Source organism: Phoenix dactylifera, chromosome 11 (assembly GCF_009389715.1).
Source record: "Phoenix dactylifera cultivar Barhee BC4 chromosome 11, palm_55x_up_171113_PBpolish2nd_filt_p, whole genome shotgun sequence".
Lineage (NCBI taxonomy): Eukaryota > Viridiplantae > Streptophyta > Magnoliopsida > Arecales > Arecaceae > Phoenix > Phoenix dactylifera.
The window spans coordinates 29307880-29334558 of NC_052402.1; the positions used below are offsets into that span (position 1 = coordinate 29307880).

At 41.3% G+C, this 26679-nt stretch overlaps 1 protein-coding gene across 1 annotated transcript in view; it reads left to right on the forward strand.

Moving 5' to 3' along the window:
* Window positions 1–3088: 3088 nt before the first annotated feature.
* LOC103696385 (protein STRICTOSIDINE SYNTHASE-LIKE 3-like) overlaps window positions 3089–26679 on the forward strand; it is a 37182-nt gene continuing 13591 nt past the window's right edge. The window contains exons 1-2 of the mRNA XM_026800871.2: window positions 3089–3562; window positions 16754–17029. Of these exons, the coding sequence (XP_026656672.1) occupies window positions 3231–3562; window positions 16754–17029 (608 nt within the window). The 5' untranslated portion in view covers window positions 3089–3230. The remainder of the gene's footprint in view (window positions 3563–16753; window positions 17030–26679) is intronic.

Sequence of the window (26679 nt, forward strand, 5' to 3'; positions counted from 1 at the left end):
GGAGGCCGACCAGGTGAAAATATTAGCATTTGCATGGAGGAATTTCACAAGTTGTGTTCTGACGGTGTCATCAAGATGCGCTCTGATCTACACCATTCGGTTCGACTCCATCTTGTCTAAAGGTATGGAATAGAATTCCTCAGTTGGCTCTCCGCGTGTTGACTTTGGTCGTCGTAAGGGTCGAAGCTTTCGATAGGTAGTGCCTCTTTCCACTTCTTTTCCTTGATCATCCTGAACTTTTTTCACACTATTTTTGGTCGGAAACTTCATCAACAGATGGTAGGTAGAAACTATAGTGCACAAAGCATTTAGGCCAGGTTGCCCAAGGATAGCATTGTAAGTTGATGGGACCTTGACTACTAGGAAGTCCAGCATAATGATGGCTTCTTGTGGGGCATGTCCCACTATGACAGGAAGGGTGATGATGCCTTCCACAAGGACCAGATCATCAGAGAAATTAACTAAAGGGGAACTGATCTTTTTGAGCTGATCAGCCAACAAGTTCATTATAGAAAAGGTCTTGTAAAACGAGATGTTTGTCGAGTTTTCATTATCTGCTAAAACACTTTTTACATCATAATTTGCAATAGTAAGAGAAGCTACAACAATATCATCATGGGGTGTCTGTACCCCTTCCACAACAAAATTCGAGAAGAAAATGACCTCGTCCATCCTTGGTCTCGACGAGCTTCTTGTTTGGGCAGCTTGCTCATAGGCTCTTTGGGTAGATAACAACCGTTGGTCGGTCGGTTTTCAACCTGTGCCTCAGGAGCTAGCTGCTCTAGATCGGGATTAGCTTGATCGCAAGGGTCTCGAATGTAGGCACCGAGGTAGCTTTGTTGAATTAGGGGCTCAATCTCATTTTTAGCTAAACATAGTCCTCGTTGTCATATTCGTAGTCGTGGTGGAACTGGCAGTATTGCATCATGTCCTTGCGAGTTACTGACTTCATTTTTCAAGGCCACTTCATATAATTACGGTTGCAAATCTTCATAAGAATCCGCCCTTGCGAGGCATTCAAACATGTGTACCTCTCGAACCTTCGAGGAGGACTTCTTGATTGATGAGAACCTTCATCATTCCTCCTTGGCTTCTTGCTGGGCTCCGCCAGATCATCTTGGGCCCGCTTGTTGCTCTTCTTTTTGTTGGGCCCACCCCCAGCTGATTTGTGCCACACTATCATGGCCTCCTCGGCATCAATGTACTTGTTTGCCTTGGCCAAAAGCTCAGCATAATCCCTCGGGAACTTCTTCTCTGGAGAGAAAAGGAACCAAGATATCTTTGGTTGGCTCCTCATGGTAGACATCACGACTAAACGGTTCAGGTCGCATACCTCCAGCATAGCTGCATTAAAGCGACTGATGTAGTCCCATAAGGACTCGTCCTCTCTTTGTTTAATGGTGAAGAGGATGTTTGAACTCTTCCTTTGCCTTTTGCTGCTTATGAAGCGGGCAACGAACGAATGGACCCGAAATGGTGAAAAGAGTGTCTGAGCATCCTGCTGAGCTGCTTGAACCAATGGATCAAGCTTGACTACAGCCCAATTTACCATAATTGAGACATCTTTCGAAGGGTGCTAGGAAAGCTCTACATAGTACTTCATCGGTGGCCCTCTAGAGCATCATGAGAGCCTTGAAGCTCTCCAGATGATCCAGTGGATCCATGGTGCCATCATACATTTCTAGTTGCGACATCTTGAAGTGGGGAGGAACAACCTCCCTTTTGGAGGCCTTCTTGGGTCAGTGAGGAGAGGAGTTGCTGAATGCTGACTCTTCCTAGGAGGGAGAATTAGAGAATCAAGGTCGGTCATCTTTTGATAGGCTTTGCGGCCGAGTATGGTGACTGCGTGGGCCCTAGTTAAGTCTTTGATGATGAGTACGTTGGCCAGGTGATACTTGCCTCCCACTCTAAGATAGGGAGTGATGGCCTGGGTGCACTGAGTCTTTGTGTTGGCATTATTCACGGGCCTCTTACTGCTGCTAGTTTGGGCAGCCGACTGTTGCATGTGTTGGATTGGGACAGTTAGTGCCTAGACCTACTATACGAGCAATTTAAACTATCAGAGGATACTTCCAGGGTCATCTACAGCTTTGGCAGGGGTGGAGCCCTTCGTGGGCTCTGTAAAGAGCCACTGTACTCCTCTAGTGCATTTGGTTGGGCGTTGGAAGGTGCCGGTTGTGCCCTTCGAGACTTCATAGTGATTTGTAGATGAAACCTCCTGTAATGGGATTTGCCCTTCCTTTAGTGCAAATCTGTTGCCATTGGGGACTGACTTGTCCTAGGCGTTGAGCGAGTGAGGCAATAGTACTGGACGACTAGGTGATTGGCTGCTTGAATCGTGCTGGGTTCGGCTCGAGGTGGGTGGTAGGATCCTGGTCTACGCTTGCACTTTAACTTGAAACAGCAAAGACGAAAAATTCTTTTTGTTGGAGTGTGTTCGGCAAGAAGCTCTCTGATGCCTAAGTTAGAATGATACTTAGGGAACAAAGGGAGATTCTTAGTAGTTTGTTAGGGCGTCCGAGCAATTACCTAGAAGGTCCCCAAGAGAGTTGGTTGTATAAACGAAGGCAAGGGCCTGATGCCTTGGAATTCGGCATGTGGGTTGGCCAGGATTGGCAAGCCTTCGCATGTTCTGAATATTGGATGTGAACATTTTGTACACGAATTGCGCTCCGCTTGTTTGCTTCGTATAACTTTAAAGATCACTTGGGATCTTGGTTGGGATATCGCCAATTGTAAGGAGCTTTTGAAATTCGAACTTGGCCGCGCGCTTCCGAACATGCTATGTGGTGGGCTCCGACTGGTGGTGCGCTGGCTTCGTGACGAATTTTGGTTGGCCGGCTTTTTGGATGAGTTGTGGTCGATTTCAACGCACATCACTGATCACCAATTAAATTAAAAATATTTATAATATTATTATTTATATTTGATTCAAATATATGAATAAATGTATTATAACTAGCTGATAGCAGCAAGAAGCTAGCTTAGTTGCACGTTATTGTTCCCCAACTACCCTTCCTCCGAATTATGGCGGGCGATGACGTGCTGGAGTGGGCATTTTTGTCCGCCCACGCCAAACCGAACTCCCTACCTACCCCGGTCAGCTGCTGCTGCTCGCCTAACTCCAGTCTTCCACGCCTGCTCGCAGTCCATAATATCCGGTGCCCCAAACGCGGGGAGACATACCTCGTAATCCCCACCGCTCCTGCCCGCCTCGTAAACCTCTGGTGATGGCGCCACTGGGAATCGTCCTGGCCGGAGCGTTCCTCCTGGCGGCGCTCTACTGCGGGACGGACCCTCTTGGCCACAGCTCCATGGCCGACTACCCGGGCTTCGAGGCGTACCCGGTGGAGCTACCGCCGTGGTCGGAGCTCCCTACTGCGCGGGACCCTGAGGACCGGCTCCAGCGGGCGGAGATCCGCTTCGTCGGCCAGATCCAGGGTCCCGAGAGCGTCGCCTTCGACCCTCTCGGCCGCGGGCCCTATACGGGAGTCGCCGACGGGCGCGTCCTCTTCTGGAACGGCCACTCCTGGTCCGACTTCGCCTACACCTCGCCCATCAGGTCCCTCCCTTGCTTTTCTCTCTCTCTGTTTCTTATCCACCCGCCGGCCAGTGGTTATAAGGGCTTTTATTTTGTTAGCGCTCCGTTCTCTGTTCAATGAAAAAGAGGAAAACTTTTCGATCACCTCACACCGTTGCAGTTATCTCCCTTCCTTTTTGTTTGCTTGCGATGAATGGTGGTTTTGATTATCCGAAGCAAGCTTGAGAATTGCCTCAGTTTTATGGGATCGGTGATTGGTTAGTAGTGTGTCTGCAGAAGAGTTTATTTTTGACTTGCGCATTCATAAGGAGAGTGCTTTTTTTTCCAATTCTTATAATCTGGATTAGCATTTAAAGTTTTTTTTTCCAATTCTTATAATCAAGATTAGCATTTAATGTGGATTTGTGGTTGCTGCGCAGCCATGTTCATAACTGATATCAGATTTCTATGTAAATGGGGGCATGGGGCGCAACTAAAAAAAAAGTGAAACAACAATATGCTTTTCTTTATTGTTTTGTTGATTTGTGGGGTGGAGCTCTGACATATAATTGTCTTGTTCTTTGAGAAAAATTAAAGTTAAAATGAACATTTTGACTGCCACCATCTTTTTTAATAGCGAAAACCATATTTAAAAATGTCGATTACACGTTTAGCACCAGAACCAGCATTGACTCCCTTTAATGGCTTTCAAATGCCAACATCAACTTCAATTATGTTTTCCAAATCATGCTTGCGAAATGTGCGGGGTGGCCAAAAATGGCCGACCCACATACCCGAATTCTCAAGCGACAGGCGTCGGCCTTCGCCTATACAATCCACTCTTACGGGGACCTCTAGATAAGTGTTTTGGAGCTCTGCCAAACCATCATGTTGTCGTTCTCTAAACCTCTACTACTCTCTGAGTGTCGTTCTACTTAAGTATCAGAGGGTTCCTCGCTGGACACTCTTCGATAAGAGGACTTTTTCGTCTTTGCTGTTTTAGGCCGAGCTCAACGACGGACTGAAACCTTAGGCATGACCTTCCAGTTCTGCATAGCTCAGGCGGCTGAGCGCCGAGCTCTTCAGCAACCTTTCTCGCTCGGTGCCTCGGTCGAACTGATTCTCAGCGGCGACAGATTGGTGCTAGAGGAAGAGTCCTTGATCCCATCGTAGGAGATTTTTTTTAGAAGACAGATAGCTCACCACCATGAAATCTTCAAGAGCACAACCAACATTTTCTAATGCTCAACCAAGCATGCCAGAGGAATTCGATGGCTCTTTGCAGAGCCCTTAAAAGTTTCTAACCCCGTCAGAATTGCAAGAGGCATAAGCGGTTTCAATCGACCAGTTTCACTTGCTCATGTAACAGGTTCAGGCGCTGACCATAGCCATTTAGAACTTGCAGCAGTCAGCACCGAGCAATAACAACGACAGCAGTAGGCTTATGAGCCGAGTCATCAGAAAATTCCGGGGCAGCGGGGCCGTCACTCCCCTCTTAGGAGCTTGAGATGGGGTCAATAAAGTCACCATGCTTGTCCTCGAAGCCCGAGGAAGGCCCCTCGCATTCATCACTCCCATCCGCGGAGTTTGGGACAAGATTCTTGGCGCCATTCCCCATCTTGGGAAGAGTTGGCATCCAACCACTCCTCTCCCCATTGGTCTGAGAGAGCCTCCAGGAGGGGGGCAAACCTTGATTGCAAGTTTTAGAAGATGGATCGCCGTCTCGAGGTCCTAAGGCAGCACCAAAACGAGCAAGGGAGGAAAGTGGAGTTCGCCACTGAACCCTCGTTCTTGGCGAAGATAATAGAAGAAATCGTTCCTCCTCGCTTCAAAGCTCTCATGATTTTCTAGGAAGCCACCGATGCAGTACCATGTAGAGCCTTCCACGTGGAAGGCAGCCCGATTGTGGTACATTGGGCTATAACCGAGCTCCATCCATTCTTTTGAACAGTTCGACAGGATATTTGCTGCCTATTTCATGAGCAATAGGAGGCAAATGAAGGGTTCCGGTACCCTCTTTGCCATCAAGCAGAGGGAGGAGTCCCTGCGGGACTATGTTAGCCGCTTCAATGTGACCATGTTAGAGATCTGCCACTTGAACCACTCGATTGCTATATCTGCCATGAGGAGTAGATTGAAGAAATTTCAATTCCTCTTCTCTCTAGGGGAGAGGTTCCTGAAGGACTACACCAAGCTTCTAGCCCAAGCTGATATGTATGTTAACGCTGAAGAGGCCATGGTAGCTCAGGTAGATTGACTTTCCTCTGGTTGGATTTTTCGGAGATCTGGTCCCAATGGAAGACATCATCACCCTTCTAGTTATTGCAGGGCAAGCCCTGAAGCAGACCATGATAATGCTCGACTTCCTAGCTATTAAGGTCCCGTTGATTTATAACGCCATCCTAGGGTGGCTAGGCCTGAACACTCTGCATGCCGTAGTCTCCAGTTACCACCTACCGATGAAATTCTCGACTAGGAATGGTGTTGAAGAAGTTTGAGGCGACCAAGCGCTTGCTCGGCGGTGCTATGTCGCCGCGCTCTGAGGAAAGAAGCCGATGGAGATGTTGCCTATCAAGGGCTTTGACACTCAAGATGAATAAAGGTAGTAAGATGGAGATCCGGCTGAAGAAGTCCTTTCAGTTTCCTTAAGTAAAGCAGAGCCGAACCGCATAGTGTAGGTTAGTGCCCACCTCGGCAACGTTGTTAGGACCCGACTCATGGAATTCCTTCAAGCCAACGTTGATGTCTTCACTTGGTCGGCCTCCGACATGCCAAACATAAGTTTGGACGTCACATATTGAGTGTAGATCTAGCCCACTAGCTTGTTCGATAGAAGAAAGGATGCTTTGCCTTAGAAAGGCAGAAGGCCATTGATGAAGAGGTGAACAAGCTCCTCAGCACGGATCTTATCTGTGAGGTTGACTGTTCCAACTGGTTGGCCAACATTGTCCCGGTTAAGAAGGCCAACGGAAAGTGGCGGGTTTGCATCGATTTAATCAACCTCAACAAAGCCTATTCGAAGGACAACTTCCAATTGCCGACCAATTGGTCGATGCCACATCAAGACATCAAATGTTGTGCTTCATAGATGTGTTTTCGGGCTATAACCAGATCTGAATGGCACCGGAAGATGAGGAGAAGATCTCTTCATCATAGACAAAGGGCTCTACTACTACAAAGTTATGTTCTTTGATTTGAAGAATGCGGGAGTCACTTACCAGCACTTGGTCAACAAAATATTCAAAAATCAGATAAGTCAGAACATAGACGTTTATGTTGATGACATGCTAGTAAAAAGTCAACAAGCCAAGCACCATGTAGCCGATCGGGCGAGACCTCTTTCCAAACTCGAAAAAAAATACCGCATGAAACTCAGTCCAAATGCGCATTCAGGGTTTCCTCGAGAAACTTTCTAGGATTCATGGTGACTCAGCACGAGATTGAGGCTAATCCCAAAAAAAATGAGCCGTGCTTGAGTTGACTCCGAAGATAAAGGAGATGAGCCGTGTTGATTGACCAACCATTAAAGCCAGTCTTGCAGAAGTTGAATTCATTGAAGAGGTTAGTCAAATGGGTAGTGGAGCTTGGAGAATTTGACATTTACTATCAATCCCAAACAGGGTATGCTGAACCGACCGGAACCGGTCGGTTCCGGTCGGTTCAGCCTGTACCGACCGGAACCGGTCGGTTCAGCCTGTACCGATTGGCATACTTCATCATGGAATGTACAATCTGATGATAATGAGGCCGGTACACCACTAGTGGAGCACGAGCCAAAGGATTCCTGGACACTCCATGTCGACGGGTCATCTAACCCGAACAAGAGTGGAACCAGAATGAATTTTACTACTTCGAATGGAGTCATTGCAGAGTATGCATTGCCTTTTTGCTTCAAGGCCTCAAACAACAAAGCAGAGTATGACGCTCTCCTCACCAGGCTAAAACTTGCTCAGGAGCTTGGAATTCGGAGCTTAAAAGCTCTCACCAACTCCCAATTGGTCGCTTGACATGTTCGAAGAGATTTAGAGGCTAGGTCCCCCGCAATGGCGCAGTACCATCAAAGGGTTAGGGATATTTCTTCGACCTTCGAGGAGTTCGAAATTCTGCAAATCGTAATGTCGAAAAATGTTAGGGCTGACCTACTATCGAAGCTTGCCACCTCGGATTGCTTTGATCTGCACAAGACCTATCTGGAAGTGCTCGATTGGTCGAGCATAGAAGAGGAACTAGCCCCTATATTACAGACTGATCTTGAACCGAGCTAGATGGACCCGCTTGTGAGGTACTTTCAAGATGGGAAACTCCCCGCAGACAGGAGAGAAGCTCGAAGGTTGAGGAACCAATCCGCACTTTACGTCGTGCTTAAGGAAAAGCTCTACATGAGATCGCTTACTTTACCTCTCCTTTGGTGAATTCAACCATCCAAAGCTGAATATGCACTATGGGAAGTCCATGAAGGAATTTGTAAAAATCATCTAGGTGGTAAGGCATTAGCCTACAAGGTCCTACGATAAGGCTACTTCTGGCCGAGTATTCAGAGAGACGCTGTTGACTTCGTAAAGAAGTGCGACCAGTGCCAAAGACATGCGTATGTCCAGTGGCGGTCTACAGCTCCGCTCATGCCGATCAGCACTCCTTGGTCTTTGCCTAGTGGGGAATGAATGTACTTGGGTCGTTCTCTCAGGCGACCAGACAAAAAAAAACTTTAATGGTTACCATCAACAACTTCACTAAGTGGGTCGAGGTTGAGTTTTTAGCTCGGATCACCGAGAAAAATGCCCAAGACTTTGTGTGGAGGTGCATTATATGCTGCATTGGACTTCTCCAATCCATTATTATCGACAACAGGAGGCAGTTCGACAATGATTGCTCTAGAGGATTCTATACTGACCTGCATATAGACCATCGACTCACCTCAGTCGGGCACCCCCCAGTCGAATGGAGAGGTTGAACAATGAAGTGACCAATAGAACCATCCTGTAAGGTCCGAAGATGCGGTTGGACAGAACAAAGGGACTGGTTGGACGAGCTCTACAGCATTCTTTGGGCATACAGGACCACACACTGGACTCCAATGGGAGAAACTCCTTTCAACCTTACCTTGGGCGTCAAAGCAGTGATTCCCATGGAGATTGGTTTACCTTCACAGTGGGTGGACTCCTTGGACGAGCAGAGGAATCTGGAAGACCTCTGAGTTAGCCTTGACCTCTTTGTAGAAACTAGCGAGAGTGCTTGGATTCTCATGGCCACGTACCAATGACGAGTAGCCCGATATTACAACTCTCAAGTGAAATTCATTTTTTTGTTCCAGAGATGCTCAGGAGAGTTGAAGTGGCGCAACCAGTCAAACGAGACAAGCTTGCAACAAACTAGGAAGGTCCATATAAGGTGTCCGAAGTTGTATGCCCCAGAATCTACCAATTTAAGCATCTGGATGGAACACCCATACCTCGAACATGGAATTCCACCAATCTCCGAATGTATTATCAGCAAGGTATATCAGTATACTCTGTAAGTTTGACTTATCAATGAAACTATTTCCTTTGGCAAGAAACTCTGTGAGTGTTTTAGGTCGGACTCTAAGCACGAAGTTGGGCGTGTCCTATAATGACCACTGATGAAGATGTCTTCAGACACAACACATCGAACGAGCTATCTAACAGCTTCGACCTACAAGCCTTTGTGGCTCGTCCGATAAGCTATTCAATAGCTCCAACCTTTATGCCTTTGTGGCTAGGAAGTTCCCAAGGGAGCTTCCTGAAGGCCTACACCTCTGTTTGTCGGATGAGCTATTCAACAACCTTGACTTCCATGGCTTTGCCCCTAAAAGGTTTCCACAGAAGCTTCCGTGAGGGTCTACACCTCCATTTTATTGGCCCTTGAACCAAAGACTTGGTGAGCTAACCGATCTTCCTGGGTCGGGACAACCCAAGTAGAGATACAAGCTCTTGAGCCGAAGACTCGGTAAGTTAACCGATCTCTCTAGGTCGGGATAGCCCAAGTGGAGATACCGGCCCAGCCAAAGACTTAGCGAGCTAACCGACTTCTCCACGTCGGGATAGCCCAAGTGGAGATACCAGTTCTTGAACCGAGGATTTGGCGAGCTAACGAACCTTCTCAGATCGGGACAACCCAAGTGGAGGCAATGACGACTTGACTAGTTAATAATATTTCATCAAGATGGCAGTAGCTCTTCTTGATGAACCCTGCCTGTGTATACTGCAAGTCATAACGGGGACTGGGGAGGCAAGGCCCTAGTGTTCTCTGATGGCGAGTTCAAATTTTGGTCTGTGTCTAAGACTCGGTCCCTGAAAAGGGCAAAGCCTAACCGCTTGCGAGGTAGCAGCACTCTGCGGCGGCTGGCTCGACTCCATGAGTTTATGCACACAACGTTGCGCAGAGCAAGAAAGGAAAAAAAGGAGGGCAAAGAGAAACCTTTATTCATCCATTTCTTTAGTTATAGTGGTATCGGTTCATTGATAGGCTACATTCACAAAAAGAGGGGACATGAGATGCTACCATTCAGATGAAGCAATAGTCTGTTAGGGCAGTTCAAATGTGGCCAAATCTCTGTCGACTACAACATCCAAAAGGAGTCTGGCTCTTACCTCATGCTACGTCCCCCTTGTGGGGTCGCAAAGGAGGCTTCAACCGAGTGGTCCTCAATGAAGACTCAACAACATTACATCTAGTTGCGATCGAAGGTTAGCACTCCATTATCATGCCAGCCTTCTTTTCGTGGTTTACGACACATTGGAGTGTGACTCGCAACTCCATGACGAGTCCGAAAACCTTGAGATCTACTTCCTCTACTTGGATTGTCCTTCGCTCTGCCTCTGCTTCCTCCACCTTATGATGGGTTGATGCCGCCCACTTGGCAACCAGCCTGCCTTGGAGAAGTCCGAGTTTGCCATCGACTTCCGCCAATTGCTCCATGGCCTATTGAAAGCTCCACCGGAGAGACTCGGAGTAATCGGGCAACCGTTTTGCTGGTGAGCGGCTCATCAAGCCCAAGCAAAGGACAAAGGAAGCAACAAAGAACGGCGAAGATTGACCCTTTACCAAAGGTTGGTTTCCTGCAACACGGATAACTGAGATCAAGGCCTCCCATTTGATCACACGCCATGTGCCAAACTCCCAAGCCCTGGCAGTATGCATTCATTTCGGGAAACATTCCCTGCTATCCAACTTTTGGGGATAATGTCACTAGAATTATCATCCACGTAAAGATGATGCAAAGCTTAATGGACCTTTGTTCGAGGAAAGTCTATTGAAACCTTGAAAACAAATCAGCATGGTGACCTCAACACCTTCAAGAGAAAGCAGATAGGGCCTAGCCATGCAGTGACTCGGGGCAGGCCACTCTACCATGGTGCCCTCGTCATCTGTCCCGAGCAAGCCTACCTCGGCTCGCGCATCAGTTATCACGAATCACGTGAGGGTCAAGACACCGACTTGCTCAATGTAAGTAGCTAAATGGAAATTTACGGATCAAGTGGCTTTGAGAAAAACACATGATGAAAATAGAACAAACAAGGGGAAGATCAGGAGATAACTTAATTCATTCAAGAAAAAGGGGGATTACAGAAATTGCCAAAGAAGGAAAGGAAGGTGCAAAATCACAGCATGTGAATACCCAAGTTGGAAAACAACCCTACTCCTTTTCTCTCTATTCTTCTTCTTCCTCTTCATCCTTGCTATCAGTTCCTTGAAAGAAGGTCCCTTCATTGAAACACTCTCCTGAGAAAGTGACCGAGCTGAGTTCACCCTTAGGGAGCAACTTGTTGACTCTCCCTCGGCAGATAGTGAAGCCTTTCTTGAAGGAATCTCCTACGAAGCCTTGTACTCCGCAATAGCATGCTAGGCCCATTCCTCAGCATGGCCGATTCTCTTCTTGGTGCGGGCGCAGCTCTCTCCTTGGATTGGGTAACTTTGCCTTTTCCCAGGCGAACCTTTGCTTGGTTTGAGAAGCCCTCTACTCAACCTGAGCCACCATGTCCTTCAGACGAGCGATCTCCTCGTCCTCTCTTCTCACCCAGTCCCTTTCTTCATTGGGCCCGCTGGATTCCTTGAAGCTTTGTCGCCACCAGGCTCAGCTAAGCCTGGCCAGCCTCCGCTCTTATTTCTGAAAGGCGGACTTGTGCTTCCGGCTCCTCTCTCGCCCTCTCGTCCATGGCCTGCCTCTACTCGGCGTGAGCCCTTCCTCGCTCGGCCTCCTGGATGCTACGATCGGTGCTTTTCGACATCTGCTGGTAGGAGCGGATGATCGCAATGAGCACTCTAGCAGTGTGCATCCCCTGCAAACAAAAAGGAGGTAGTCACTTCCCTTGGTGAAGAAGAAAACTCAAAATGAATGAAGCCAGCGCCTTACCTCAATGATAGTATGGCACGTGGAGGTGAGCAAGCTCCTTTTATCCTCGGGGAGCATGAATCTTCAAATCATGTCGCCTTAGTGAAGCATTGAATCGAATGTCCTCACCAACTAATTCGGTCAAAAGGCCTCTGACACAGTACCCTGCTGGACAGGCTAGAATGAAGAAGCGAATGCGTGAGAAACCCCAACAACAATGGCCAGGGTAAATGCTGGCTCAGCACCACCGCTGGAGTCACGATAGTTTTCAAGACAGACACTGAATTGTATGGGCCCTTGGGTGGGCCACTGAAGATGGGGCTGAATCTAGGGGTGCAAATGGGTCGGGTTAGGTTGGATCTTGAGTGACGCTGACCCAACTCTGTTTCTTGTTTGGGTCCTAATTTTGGACCCAAACCCAACCTGATTGAAGGTTGGGTCGGGTTGGGTCTACGGATATAATTTTTGATCTAATGGGTTATTCGGGTCGGGTCGGATCCATGTATAACCTAGACCCTACCCAAAAAATTCACAGAGTTTGGGTTGGGTCTAGGTCCTGGTCGAGTCGGGACATACTACTTTAATTTATGAATGAAGGCAAGGTATGGAGTTAGCAGAGAAGAGGGTGGCTCACACGTATGATGGCATTAGAAGCTCCCCCTTGACCATCACCACTAGCGGCGGCCCTGCCGTCGCCCCGACTCGTCCGCGGCCATCTCAACACCGCCAGCCTGTGGTCCCCGCATCACTTATGATGCCTCCTGCATGCTAGCTCGGAGCGCCACAGCCGACTGTCCTCGCCCATCCCTACAGCTCAGGAGCCCGCATTGATTGACAAATAACGTCGGGAATGAGGGAACGAGGGGGATCTGATGATGAGGATAGATAAAGATGGGAACTTTATGCAGAGAAATGGAAGGGGAGAGCTGTCTGAGGGTGGATTTGGAGGAGAGGTGAAGGGGGAGGGGGTTACGGGGTGGTTGGAGAGAGAGAGGGAGGGAGGGATTGAGCGACGACAAGGAGGACTGCAGAGAGAGGGGGAAGGAGAAGGGGAGGCAGAGGGAGGACGGGGAGCGGAGAATAAATAATAAAAATAATAAATGATCAAAACAACAGCAGCAGCAGCCATTGCGGCTTCGTCCATTTCCATGGCGTAGTGGTGAGAACAGGGAATGCCATCCAATTTCGCATGGGACGGGGGAGAGGGGCCGCTCGTATCTATAGCCGTCCCATCATCATTAAGGGCGACATGACATTCCGCCACCTGACGATTGGCTGTTGCCTTGGAGAGTGGGGTGGCATGCTCTTGGGCTCGAGCAAGTATTGTTGTACCACTTCCTCACCTCCTTTTGCTGCTTTCCTTCCTTTTGTCTTTTTTTTTAGAAACTTCGTAGACTGTGTAGGCCTGCAGGCCTAAACGGGTAATTCGAGTTTGGGTCGGGTCGGGTCGTTGGGTAAGCGATCCAAAATTGACTCCAAAAAGATTGGGTCGGGTCCGGATTGGGTCGAGATTCAGTAAACCCAGATCCGACCTGAAAAATAGAACAGGTCCAATTTTAGGATCTGATTCGGCCCCACAGGTCTTAAAATTCGGGTCGGGTCTAAGCAGGTCGGGTCATGGGTCAACCCGACTCAGTTACAGCCTTAGCCACATCAGACGTAGCCAAAGGAATAGAAGTGGCTTGCAGAGCAATCGTAGATGCCAAAGCAGCCGTAGGAGTGACCACTGGAATAGCCTTGGAGGCACCAAATAGGATTGCTTCCTAGGCAGCTTCTGTGATAGGTGGACGAAAATAAATGGGGAAGGGAGCAATACCTTTACCTCCGAGTTCTGGTACCGGTTCAACGGATATTGGCACGACTGCATCGTTTGGCTCGGCTTCATGATTTACCTTAGTTGGTCGGCCTTATTGACAGAATTATTTTCACCACTTGAGCTGACGAGTCTAACTCGGCCTTGGAAGTTGGGGGCAAGTGATACGCCTCGGAACCAACCACAATTCATGTGGAAGACTAGCCAATCAAAACCCTCCGCAAAGCCTCTAATCTGCTGATTAGGGTTCGCCACGTGGCAAGCGTAAGAAGTGCCTTGGCAAAATTTTGAATTTCAAAATCCCCCATAGTTGGCAGTAGCTCGGCAACGATCGCAGGTGGTTTCCCAAACTGCACCTGCAAAATGTGCGAGGTGTGATGTGCATGCGAAATGATCGCGCGTGATCTTAGGAACGTGCGGTGGCCTGCTAAACATGGCCGACCCACATGCCCGAATTCTCCGGCGACAGACGTCGACCTTCGCCTATACAATCTATTCTTAGAGGGACCTTCTAGATAAGTGCTCTGGAGCTCTAGCAGCCTACCGTGCTGTTAGTCTCTAAACCTGTACTATTTCTTGAGCGTCGTTTTGACTTAGGCAGGGTCTCCTGCCAGACACTCTCCGACAAGAGAACTTCTTCGTCTTTGTTGTTTTAGGCCGAGCTCGATGGCAGACCGGAACCTAGGCACGACCTCAACCGCCTAGCCCAGCTTTGGCCGCATCGTCGTTCTGCACGGCCCAAGCAACTAAATGTCGAGCCCTCTAGCAACCTTTCCAGCTTGGTGCATCAGTTGAACCAATTCTCCGTGGCAACAATATAATTTTTTAACTAAAGAAAAATGTCAATTCTAGTTGTAAGATTGGCATTTCAAATATGAACATAAGCCTGAATTTGGAATAAAGTAAAACTATATAAAAAAAAAATTCTCAGTTACTGCTGAAAGTATTTTGCTTGCTTATCCACTGTTAGTTTTTCGGTCAGAAGTGCTAGACAATATGCAACATTCTAGCAACTTAGCAACTTTTATGATCCGGATAACCTCTAATCCTATGATTAGGTGATCTCTTTAGTTCTCTAACTCACCCATCCTCCAGTTCATTTGAAATTATGCATAATTCAGGGTCTTCGGTCAACTGACATTTTAATGCATGAGAAGATTCATCCCATTTTAGCGAGAGGGAGGCAGTGAATCACCTGGGCTACGGGTAAAGTCTGTATGTGATAGCCTAGTTCATAAATATTGTAAGACACCATTCTTTAGTGGACAATTAGAGATGATCTATAGCCTCAACTATTGTGCATAATGGAGAATTCTGATATCTAAATATGGAGTCTGATTTTAAACTTGAAAATTTGGATGGGAAAATGTTGCAAACAGCTTGCAATAGTTTCTGTAAATCAAATCTTTCTGGAAAATGTCTAGAAAATAAAAGTTATGTGTACCTGCATTGCACAAATGTTCAAATAATTCACCAACATCACAAGAATTGAGAATACCACATACTTTTAGGTGATGCAGAAATTTTATGTACAGTAATGCAACAATATAGTCTCACTAGCACATTTTGATTTCTCTGTTCTCATGCAAAGTTATGTCTTTTTTCACTAATTTCGTCTTCATTTATGCATGTTCTGTAAATCATGGGAGGACATGTTATTTGCTTTGTAAGCTACACAACTTGCACAGTTAAAACCTTTGGTTTCGACTCGGGCCTACATATATTTTGATGTCTTTGAAATACCAAATGGACAAATGAAGTTCTCCCTGTTCCAACATTTTGGACAATGCTGAAGATGTTGAGAATCAAGTGGCAGAACTGAGAGATGAATAGCATGAAATAAAGGATGAATAGAATAGAGATTCAGAATATTTTGAAAAAAAAAGTCCTGAAATCACCTCAATATGTATGACATGGTGGATTATTACATGGATAAATTGGTCACCAGACATGTTAGATGTGAGTTAGAAGCTGCCTCTAGTGTGGAAGGGAGGAAAAGCCTAATTGGCCGTTTAAGGGTGATAGAAGGCTTTTGCAGACTGAGGAAGGCAGCATAGCATAGTAATGCTGTATCGGTCGATACCACACATACCGTACCGATACGCCAGTGTCGGTACGCCCTGATGTACCGCATACTGTACTGTACAACACTCTATATGTCTATGCTAGTGTGGCAGCAGCGTATCGGTACGTCTGGCGTATCCTGTACCGTACCGTACTGACACTCGGTACGCCTATGCTAGTGCGGCATCGGTACGAGGTTCGGTACCGGTACGGCGAACCTTGCAGTATAGCAATAGAAAACTTCAGCCATAAATTAAAGCATCACCTTGGATGGAATTTAGTGACGCAATTAGCTCCATAGGAGCTTGGACAAGGCTTATTTACTTATGGATGTGGTTCTGATTTGAGGTTAAGATGCAGAGCTATGCTAATATAATAAATTTCTAAGTGTCATTGGATTTCTGTGTACTTGTACTGCATTAGAGCAAAATTTAAACTTCAGTTTTGGAACCACATTTTGACACAACCAGGCTAAAAAATGTTATGAAAAATTGTTTTGTTTTGAACAGTGTCAAACAGAAAGAGAGCAACATTGGAACATGAAAATTTATGGTTGCAAAGATAGAAAAATATAGTAAATCAAATATATAAAGAAAAAAAAAAACTTCACAACAAAGCACAAAGAAATGCAATGAGGGTTGAATCACAATTTATTCAATCTCCACATTTTATTCATTTCAGGAGGAATCCAAGTGTTTTTTCTCAAAAAATATTTATTTGTAAAGAAAAAAAGGGCATGAAACTAGTAAATACCTGCTTCAGTGTCCTATTCTAGTGAACGAAAGAACTGTACATTTTTGGCGAAAGCTTCAGTCAAATCTGCAGGCTACAAAACATGCACTCAAGCATGAATTTATAGTATGTATCAACCCTTTTATATCATCAACAAATATGTGTCTTGTAAATTGTTGTAATAACCAGGTTGTACTTGTTCATCTCAGGAAACTTGTTGAATGTGTGCTGACCTCAATCTTCTTAATTTTGCATGGCTATGTATTGTGTATAGATCGGAGTTATGTGACCCGAAACCATCACCTTTGAGTTACTTGAAAAATGAGCATATCTGCGGGCGACCACTGGGTCTTCGATTTGACAAGAAAACTGGAGATTTATACATTGCTGATGCCTATTTTGGGTTGTTGAAGGTAGGCCCAGAAGGTGGCCTGGCAACACCACTAACCACAGAGGCAGAAGGGGTCCAGTTAAATTTCACAAATGATTTGGATATAGATGAGGAAGGGAATATTTATTTTACCGACAGTAGCACAAATTACCAGAGGAGGTATGTCTTCTTCCATACTCCTTGATATTTCCTTTCATATTATAATTTCATGCTTTCTGATGCCATTATAATGCACATATAATAGAACACTGAAACAGTGATGCTATTGGCTCTGTATTGTCTAGAGACTAGCTCAAAGAAAGATGGCTAACCAGTAAACAGTCTCTTTATGATAAAAATTTGCAATTGCATCCTTGTCATTCCTCTTGTCTTTGGAGCCTTCACTTTTCTCAGTTGCTCCATGCCTTACATGTCAGTTTTCTCATGGAAGGTGCATTATTTTATTCTTAGCTGCATCGGACTAACTGCTTCTTAAAAAGTTCCCTTTGCTGAATTTATATTTGCTTCTTATAAATTTAGGTGCTATTACAAAAAATATACTAATAAGAAAATGCAAGTTGTATGTTGCTGTTGCTATTATGACTTTATACTCATGAGCAAGGTATGTCGTACGGACCCGAATCGGGCGGTATGGAGTTACCATACCATACTGATTCGGTATTGGTACCTGGTACGGGTGGCATACCGATATTCAATACGCTAAAAAAGTACGTGTGGCACCGATATAGGGTCCAGTAACAAGATGGCGAACCTTGCCGGTGAGAACTGAAGATAGATTAGAAACCTTGCTCACATCTTTAAAAGGAATTGCCTTTGCTTTGCTAAACTTTTTTTGCTTTATCTTAGCACATGGCTACTAATGCATGGGCAAATTCACCAGACACCTTTACTTGATTTCTCTGCAAGTGATCTGCCAAATCATGCTTCTCTCCCAGCTCTCGTTCCAAGATTGATCTTTGCCCTACACAGCTCTTGCTGCAACACCAGGCCATTGAACCCTGTTGTCTGCCACTTCTGCCACTTTCTCCCTGCTGCTAAGTTATCGTTCTCCACCATTCAATCATCTCCCGTATCATCCTTAGATTCTTTGTTAATTTACATATATAATTTAATTTTGGTTGTTGCATATTGATATTATTTTGGTATTTGGTCTAAACTGATCGAGATCGAGCTATGGGTTGCTGTCAATAGGCAGAATCTTCTGTCTAGAGAAAATCACCTGCCTTTAGAATCTTTCTGAAATCCTTGAACTTGCATCCACTTCCTAAGTGCTTCCTTCAAATATTTCTAAAATATCTGCTTTCCCATACCTACACCCGTTCTCACTTGCCCAAAACTAACATGAAAGAACTTCGGATTTGATTTTACATTTCCAATCGGGATTTTTCAGTTACTAGGATGAATCAAATCTATCTTGATCTGATCTAATCCAGTTATCAAATTGAGTCTATGTTTTTTTTCAACAAAATGATTTTTTTTTTAATTTTTTGGAATTTTTAGCTAGATCAAATCCATTTTTAGAATTGGTAGCCACGTTGTTACCCAAGGTAACAACCCAAGAGGGGGGGTGAATTGGGTTTTTCTAAATTTTTGGTGCTTTAAAAGTTTTCTTAGTTAAGTGCGGTGGATGCTTCTTAAATTATTTGAATGAATTAAACTAGAGCAAAGATGAAAGATAATGCAAGAATAAGCATAAGAATAAGCACAACATAAACACAACGATATATAGTGGTTCGGTGCACCCCAAGGCACCTACGTCCACTCCCCAAGCGTTCCCTTGGAAATTTTACTATAACCCTCGGATTACAGTAGGATTGTTTTCCGGGCTCATCAATCCAAAACATTTACAATTTGGTTTTCCGGGATCACCAATAAACCTAACTGTTGGTTTTACGGGTTGACCAACACCTACGTTGGTTTTACGGCTTACCAACAACCTACGTTGGTTTTACGGGCTTACCAACAACCTACAATGTTGGTTTTACGGGCTTACCAACAAACCTTATAACAAGAATAAAGAACAAAGATCTAAAGCTCCTAAATGAGCAAATAAAACAATTATAAGCTACAAAGAAGAGTTTAGAATATAGTTTATCGCTTCACTCTTTAAGGATTGGTTAGAGCTCTTAATATCTCTTGGAAATCTGCTCAACCACTTTCTTTTGGCTCTTGAATGAAACAATTGAATGAAGCTTGCCTTGCTAGGGTTTTCTCTTGAATGGACTTGATTTTCAAAAGGTTGCTTCCTCTGATGGAATACTCCTCTCTTAAATACTTCTCCAACCTCCAAATAGACTTTCTGACCGTTGGATTGAAGAAACTAGCCGTTTATTAGCTGTTGGGAGCTTAAAATAATAATTCTGCACAACTAGCCGTTAAGCTGTTAGTTGTGCTCGGGTCGACCCCAGTGAACTAGGGTCGGGCCCTGACAGAAAATCTAGAGAGTATGTTTTTTTTTGCATTGCGCTACCAGTGTCTCGGGTTGACCCCGCTACAGTGTTTTCAGGGAATACATTTTCTGCATTGCAAGCTTGGGGTCGGCTCCAATATTCTTGGGGTTCGACCCATAAACCTGTGCCAATGACTCAAAATGTACCATTTGGAGTGTCAAGATTCTCTGAATGTTTCGGAGTCGACTCCACTCCTCCTGGGGTCGACTCTAGCTATGATTCTCTGCATCTAAAAGTTAGACATGCACAAGGGATCCACAGAGAAATAATTTTAAGTAAAATAGAATGCATAGCACAATAATGTTTCGTATTTTTAATAGTAAAAATTATAGAATGCCCCTTTTTAGGTATTCTTAACTTGAAACTTTGTCAAAATGAATTTCTAAGCTTTCTACCATTCTCTATTATAAATTTTATCTCGTTATTAATTCTTGAGAGTTGTTTTGACTGTATATTCATAATGTATCGTGAATATATTGAGGGTGTGGCCCATTTATTAATGATGTATCGAGTTAATTTGCATTTCTAATTTGATATTGGCCTCAATGGTTATGTTAATTATCAAAATAACATTATCATCCTCAATCTTCCCCTTTTCGATGATTACAAAACATTGAGTATAAGCAAATTGATGTTTATATGAGAATTGAGGTTTAAAGTTTATGAAAATGCTTTAGGTGCTGAAATTTCAGTATTTTCTAAATTTGAGAGTGAAAGCTCCCCCTTATCTCATCCCAAATATGGATGCCAATTTGAACTTTAGTTTTGCTCCCTCCTTACTCTTGTGGCTTTATTAAGATGAGATTCCAAAGTTTTGCCAACGCACAGTGTTTCAAGTTATGTATTCGACGGCATAGAAAGAGTATATGCCAAATTCAGATTTTTATTAATCAAAATTTAGATTTTCATATGTCAAAATTTAAAGTTTCATTTATCAAAGTGCAGATTTTCTTTGTAGCACATGTCTCCCCTTTAAGTAAACAATTCCTCTTTTTTATTTTTTTTTTCATTTAACTTTGCTTATAAGATTTATATCTCCCCCTTTTTGTCATCATCAAAAAGAATGAATATCAATGAAATGAGTAATATAACAGTGACAATCACAAAGATCATAACTCAAGGAAAAATATTGATTTCATCCAAACCAAAAGTACAATGTTTTAGAGAAGAAATACAAACAATAACACAGAGTAAACGCTAGTCAAAATAAATACAAAATCTAAGAGATACTTTAATAACATACTTCATGATAATGCTTTAGAGTTAATCAGCTTTAACATAATCAATATATTTCAATCTAAGCTGATTTATATTCAATTCAAAACATAAAGCATTATGAGCATATACTCAGATAATGAGTATAGATCAGAGCCTAATTAGATAGTTTCAAATTATGATGAGATCAAAACAAATTTGATGAATTTTAACATTCTTTTAAAGTTCTTTTACCTCTCTTTCAAATAGAGTAAACCTGAAATAATTTCGGGGGTAACAAATATCATCAAAATTAAAGGATGAAAAGTTTGGCTTTAAGAATGAGACATTTGAGATACGAGCTGGAAGAAATTTTTAAATATATATTCCAAAGATGTTTTTTAATTAAGTGTAAATAGAATCTTTTTTTAAGTTATTTTCAAGGAGTATCGAGAATGATATTCAACTGAAAGCACGAATGAAAATCCATACCTCTTTTCTTTTTTTTTAAAAGAATCTTTTAATAGCATATGAAAGCTTTTTCATTTAAAATCTTTTTCCCAATATACTAAGTATATAGCAACATGAGAGCAATCTATTAATTTTCAGAGTATAGTATAAGAGCAGATAAAGATCAAATTTTATATACTCGAAAAACATAAGATCATGTTAAATCATTAATTTTTAATAACTTCGAAAAACAATTGGGGCACAGATATCAAAACATGAATTTCATGCAATTATGATACATCTTAGAGCATATATAAAATTCAAATCTTTGAAAGTTCTTTTAGAGCTCTTTTAAAGACTTTCTTTTACTTCTTTAAAGACAGCATCAAAATCAATTAAAATAAATGGTTCAGTATTGAAATACTAAAGTGCAACCCAATAAGAACTCATAAGTAGATTCCAAGATAAATTTCGATACTAAGACAAATGGAGTCCTTTCAATTAATTTTCAGAAACAAATGATTTACCGATGAATATAGATGGAAATACAACTTTCAAAAGATATTCAATGAAGCACAAAGTTTAATACCACTTTACATTTAGCATTCTTTCTCTCATCTTTAGTTGTGAATTTACACGATTAAGTTCTATATGATCTCTTTCTCTGAAATTTTCTTTCTCCCCCTTAATTAATCATTCCATTTGAGAGTTTAGAGTTTGAAGATAATTTTCAATAAAAAGATTGAGTATTTAAAGCTCCCCCTTAAAAGATGTATTTTCTTCAAACTCTCTTTTCTTTTATGAATTTCAGATTTTAATGAGAAGCGTGAATAAAACTGAAATTCTATAATATCAAGAATGTAGAGTGATCCAAAATTTTTCAAAATTTATAAAATCACTCTTTTTATCTTTCAAAAGTAAATTATGTTTCCTCTTTTTTTTTGAATATGTATGGAAATAAATCAGAAAATAATTCCTTTTGAAGCTCAAATTCTTCAAAAGTAATTACATTTTCTTTCCTATAAGAATTATTGGAGTGAGTTGAAATATTTTAAGCTTTAGGATCATTAACTCTCTTCTTAAGAATAGCTTTCTTTTAATGATAGAAGCATTTAATTATGCAGGAGTGTATTCAAAATATTAATTTCTTAGTCATAGTTTTCAGCAATGTATATATGAAGCACGATAAATCTTTTTAATATCAAAATAACATCATATGTTTAGAAACATTTGTTCGCAATCAAGATCATTGAAAAACACATCATTAGACCAATTTCAGTACACTTATAAGATAAAAAATGATATGTTCAGATGCGTATCGAGCAAACAATCAAGGTATCAAAATTAATTCTATTTTTTTAAGCTGCAGTTTTATCTAAGAATCATAGTAAATTATTCTCTCAGCATGATGCAATCTTTGAAGCATATAATGAAAATTACAAAAATGCAAAGATATAAGCATTTTATATGGAGTTTAAACTTTTATACTAGGTCATATTTTGAATTTCATAAGAATTTTCAAGGAGGCTTTCAAAATTTATAATTTGAGATATGTATCTTCTACATTGTAGCTCATCTTAAGTCATAAGATTGAAAATACATATTTCAAGCACATCAGAGCACATTCATAATCTTTATTTTAATATTGAGTTTTTGGTACAAATTGGAGGACATTTAACATGTATCAGAACATTATGTGCCAATGTTAGGCAAGATGAAAGATAAATCAGAATTAATTCATTCTGCCTAATTTGTAAATTCAGATTGTTCTTTTCTTTTATTTTTCAGAAGATATTTACTAAAACAAAATGATGTTGTTGTTGGTAGAAACATGTTTCAATTAAATTATCTAGGCATAGAGCATTACAAATTATATTTGAATAAGATCCTCAATTTATCTGAATATTGAAAACTCACAATTCAAAACATCATGCCACATGCGAAACATAGTATGCATACCATTAAAGTATTAAGAACAAGTATGTCAAGGATCAAAATCAATTCTTTCAAATAAAATTTTCTTATTTAAATACAATTTAGCACCGATTTTATCCTTAAGGTGTGTTTTCAAGTGATTTAAACTTCATTTGGTTTTTCACAACCTTATATATTTTCATTTATTTGTCATTTATTCCCTTCCTTTTTTTTTAATTTCTTTCTTTAACCACTCAATGAACATTTTGATTATCTTCATTTGTTTTTTGGTTTTACTTTCTATGCTCTATATTCTATTTGCTCCCTATTCGGTGGAGTTGGAAGGGGCACGAGGTACTATCACTAGCCTCTCTCTTGTGCCGTCCTTAATATACCCTACACCGAATAGTTGGGTCAAATAGTGCCGGACAAGGTCCGCCTATCAGTACCGCGCCCGGACCAGTCCGAAATCGATCCCGTACCGGTCCGTACCGGTGGCGTACCGGTCTGTACCGGTCTCGTAACCGGTTCGTACCGGTTCTTAGAAAATAAACTACGGGAGCCAAGGCTGATACCGGATTCAGCGCTGATCCGTACCCGGGCTGGCCCAGGCCTGAGATCGGTACGTACCAGGCCCAGGCCGAATCGGTACGTATGCTCGTGAGGTCGGTACGATCGGTACGGCAGATCATGGTGCCAGATACTACCACTAGCCTCCCCATTGGCACGCATCCTATGATGAGCAATATATAAAAGGTTAAACTGTTCTCTTCAACAACAAGATATTCACTCCAAACTCTCCTATTAAAGTATAATTATTACGGATTTTATCCCTTCCAAAAGAATGCTCACCACAAGTCTCACAAATGTGCTGAATATATTATGCTTGCTCTGCTTTTACTTAAGATTGGAGTATTTACTTAGCTTTACTTTCTCCGAACAATGTTCATTTTCTTTTTCTTTATCTCTCTCTATTTTTGTTATTTTCAAGTAATTACATGAAAGAGCAGAATAAAGAATTAATCTAATATGCTGCATATAAATATATATCATGCAAACAGCATTTTCATTATGCTCAATGATTCATAGCTTATCACAAGTTATTTTGAATTAGAGATTTGAGGCATAAACTTGTGTATTTCATGGTTATGCATTATACAGGCAAAAGTAAACTTCAATTTAATCATACCATGAAATAATTATCATTAGCATGAGAATGAAGCATGATATCAAGATGATCAGCAATTAAAGGTTTAATCATGCTACTATATAATTTCAGACTATTGATTTTGCTCAACTAACTCACAAGAGAAAGGTTTAGATTACCAGTGCATTTAGCATTCTTCAAGTCAAATACCTTTTAGATTCTTTACACCCTTGGCTGAAGAAAATCTCTCTTTTTTTTGTTTGCAAGGGAATGTTTATTGTATCTTTCATCGAGGTGTCCTTCAAGTTGAAATTTCTTGCTCATAAATCCTGTATAATTAGCAAAATCTTTTTCTTTTCTTGAAGGCAATTCATTAGGTTCTCTAGGATACAAAAACATTCATACAACATATTTCTTCACTAGATGACTTAACATGAGACGTGACAATAATTAAATTTGAGTCACTATACTCAAGAGATTGCCTAAATATAAGCAAGCACAAGTCACTTGAACTAAAAGATAACTTCATTAAGTAAAATGGTTCAAGGACAAGCATGTGAGGTAATAGAAAGATTCATTAAAGTTAAATCAATTTTTGTTTCAGAATCAATTTAACTTAGATTTTATTTGCTTAAGATATTATCAATAAAATATACCAAGTTGAATTTTAATCAGATTATCTTAAATAGTTGTTTCTATCAAAATTCTGATTATGATTTAGCTTTGAACACAAATATTCTTGTTTCAGGAAGACAGGCAATCTTCTTTTAAGAGCAAATAAGAAATATTTTTGACTTACGAGAGAAAGTTCAAGAAAATTAATATTCATGCTTTAACAGATTTTTATGCTCAGATTAAACATGATGAGTTAAAATTAATCAGTGGAATTTGAGATCATTTTAGGAGGGTATATATCATTCAATCAAGGATACAATGATTATGCTCAATGAAACACTTTAAAGATCAGATTTATTGACTTTAGTTTTAGAATAGTCTTGAAAATTAGTTGTAAGAGGAAAAATAATTCGTTATTGTAAGACTTTTAAGTGAGTTTTCGTTATGATCATAACACATTAATCATTTATGTTTGAACCAATTTGAGATGATGATGATTTAACATATGATGCACACATGCGACTTATAGTATATTTCGAATAATCATATAAGGAATGAATGATATAATGATAGATTATATTTATACCTTCACAAAAGATGAAATAAGATTTCATAAGTATTATGCTCAATAAAGTTTTAACATGAAGGCATGAAATCAGCATCAAACATTTATACTAGAGAGGGAATTTAGATTTGTAAACTTGAAGAAGAAGGTTATATATATATCCATTCATTGTTTTCTTATCATGATGCAAGCACTAGAAAGTTTGATGCTAAATCGTTGAGATAAGATTTAACATATGAGGCATTTAAAAACTTTGATGCAGAGAGTATCGTAATTTCATAAAAAGATAATTTCGATACATGATGTGAATATTAAACCTTATACTAGATTTAATGAATAAATTGAAATTTTTCTTTTATTATGTGTCAACGCACCCATTTGTATGAAAGTTTCATTTGTTCCATGGGTAGCTTGGCACACCTACATCTACACCCTTATATTTTCATTTTGGGTACCCAAGCTTGCTTGGGTCCTTGAGGGTTAGTGCATATGGTTCCTTTTGGAACCCAAATCTGTTTAATAGTAATAACTTTACCATTTGATTTATTCGTATTAGAACCATAGGTAAAGTTTTTATACCTAATCTTTTTATGTTTGAAATAAGTTATCTTATTTGATGGTTTGCTTGGTGAATTGATAACCTTTTTCTTTAGGGGTTTATTGTTAAGCAAAAGAATCCAGCCAAGTCTTGATTTATCAAAAACAACATGTTGGCTTTCAACATCGTTTTTAATCTTTCTGAACTTACAGTGATTTATTAATAAAGGATTTCAGTTGGTTAACTTCTTTACTTAAGTTTTGATTTTTTTAATTAAATTCTGATTTTTCTGAATCAATTCTTCTGAATTTAACCTTAAGCATTCATTCTCAGAATTAATTTGTCTTTCATTTCAGCAGAAGAATTTCTTTCTTCTGACATTTCCAGATTTAGCTTTTTAAGATTTTTATTTTTTATAGCTAATTTCTACATTCACCATACAAATCATGAAAAACATTTAATAGTTCATCATAAGAGAATTCTTCTTGAAATTCATTAGGTGCAAAATCAGATTCAGATTTTATCTTATCTTCTTGTGCCATAAAGCATAAGTTAGTTATCTCTTGTAGTTTTTTGGAGCTAGTATTATCATTGTTGCTCCTAACTTTCATTTTCTTGCTTGACTCTTCCTTGGTCAAGGCTTTCTTGCTTTTTATCTCTTTCTTCCTTTCTTCTTGCTTCCTCTTCTTCTTTGTCTTTAGGAAGCTTTTGAATTTTTCGGTGTTTGGGTATGGATCTTTGTTTTTATCACCGAATTCTTCATTTGTTGTTCTTTCTTCCTGATTGGGAGATTCAACATCTTTTTCTGCAGGCTCACTGTTAGTATGTAATTGAAGCACATGTGAGCTAATCTGAATTTTGTCATAAATATTTTCTAAAGTATCCCAGATCTTCTTAGCAGATAAGCATGCAGAGATTTCATTAAATTCAGTTTCA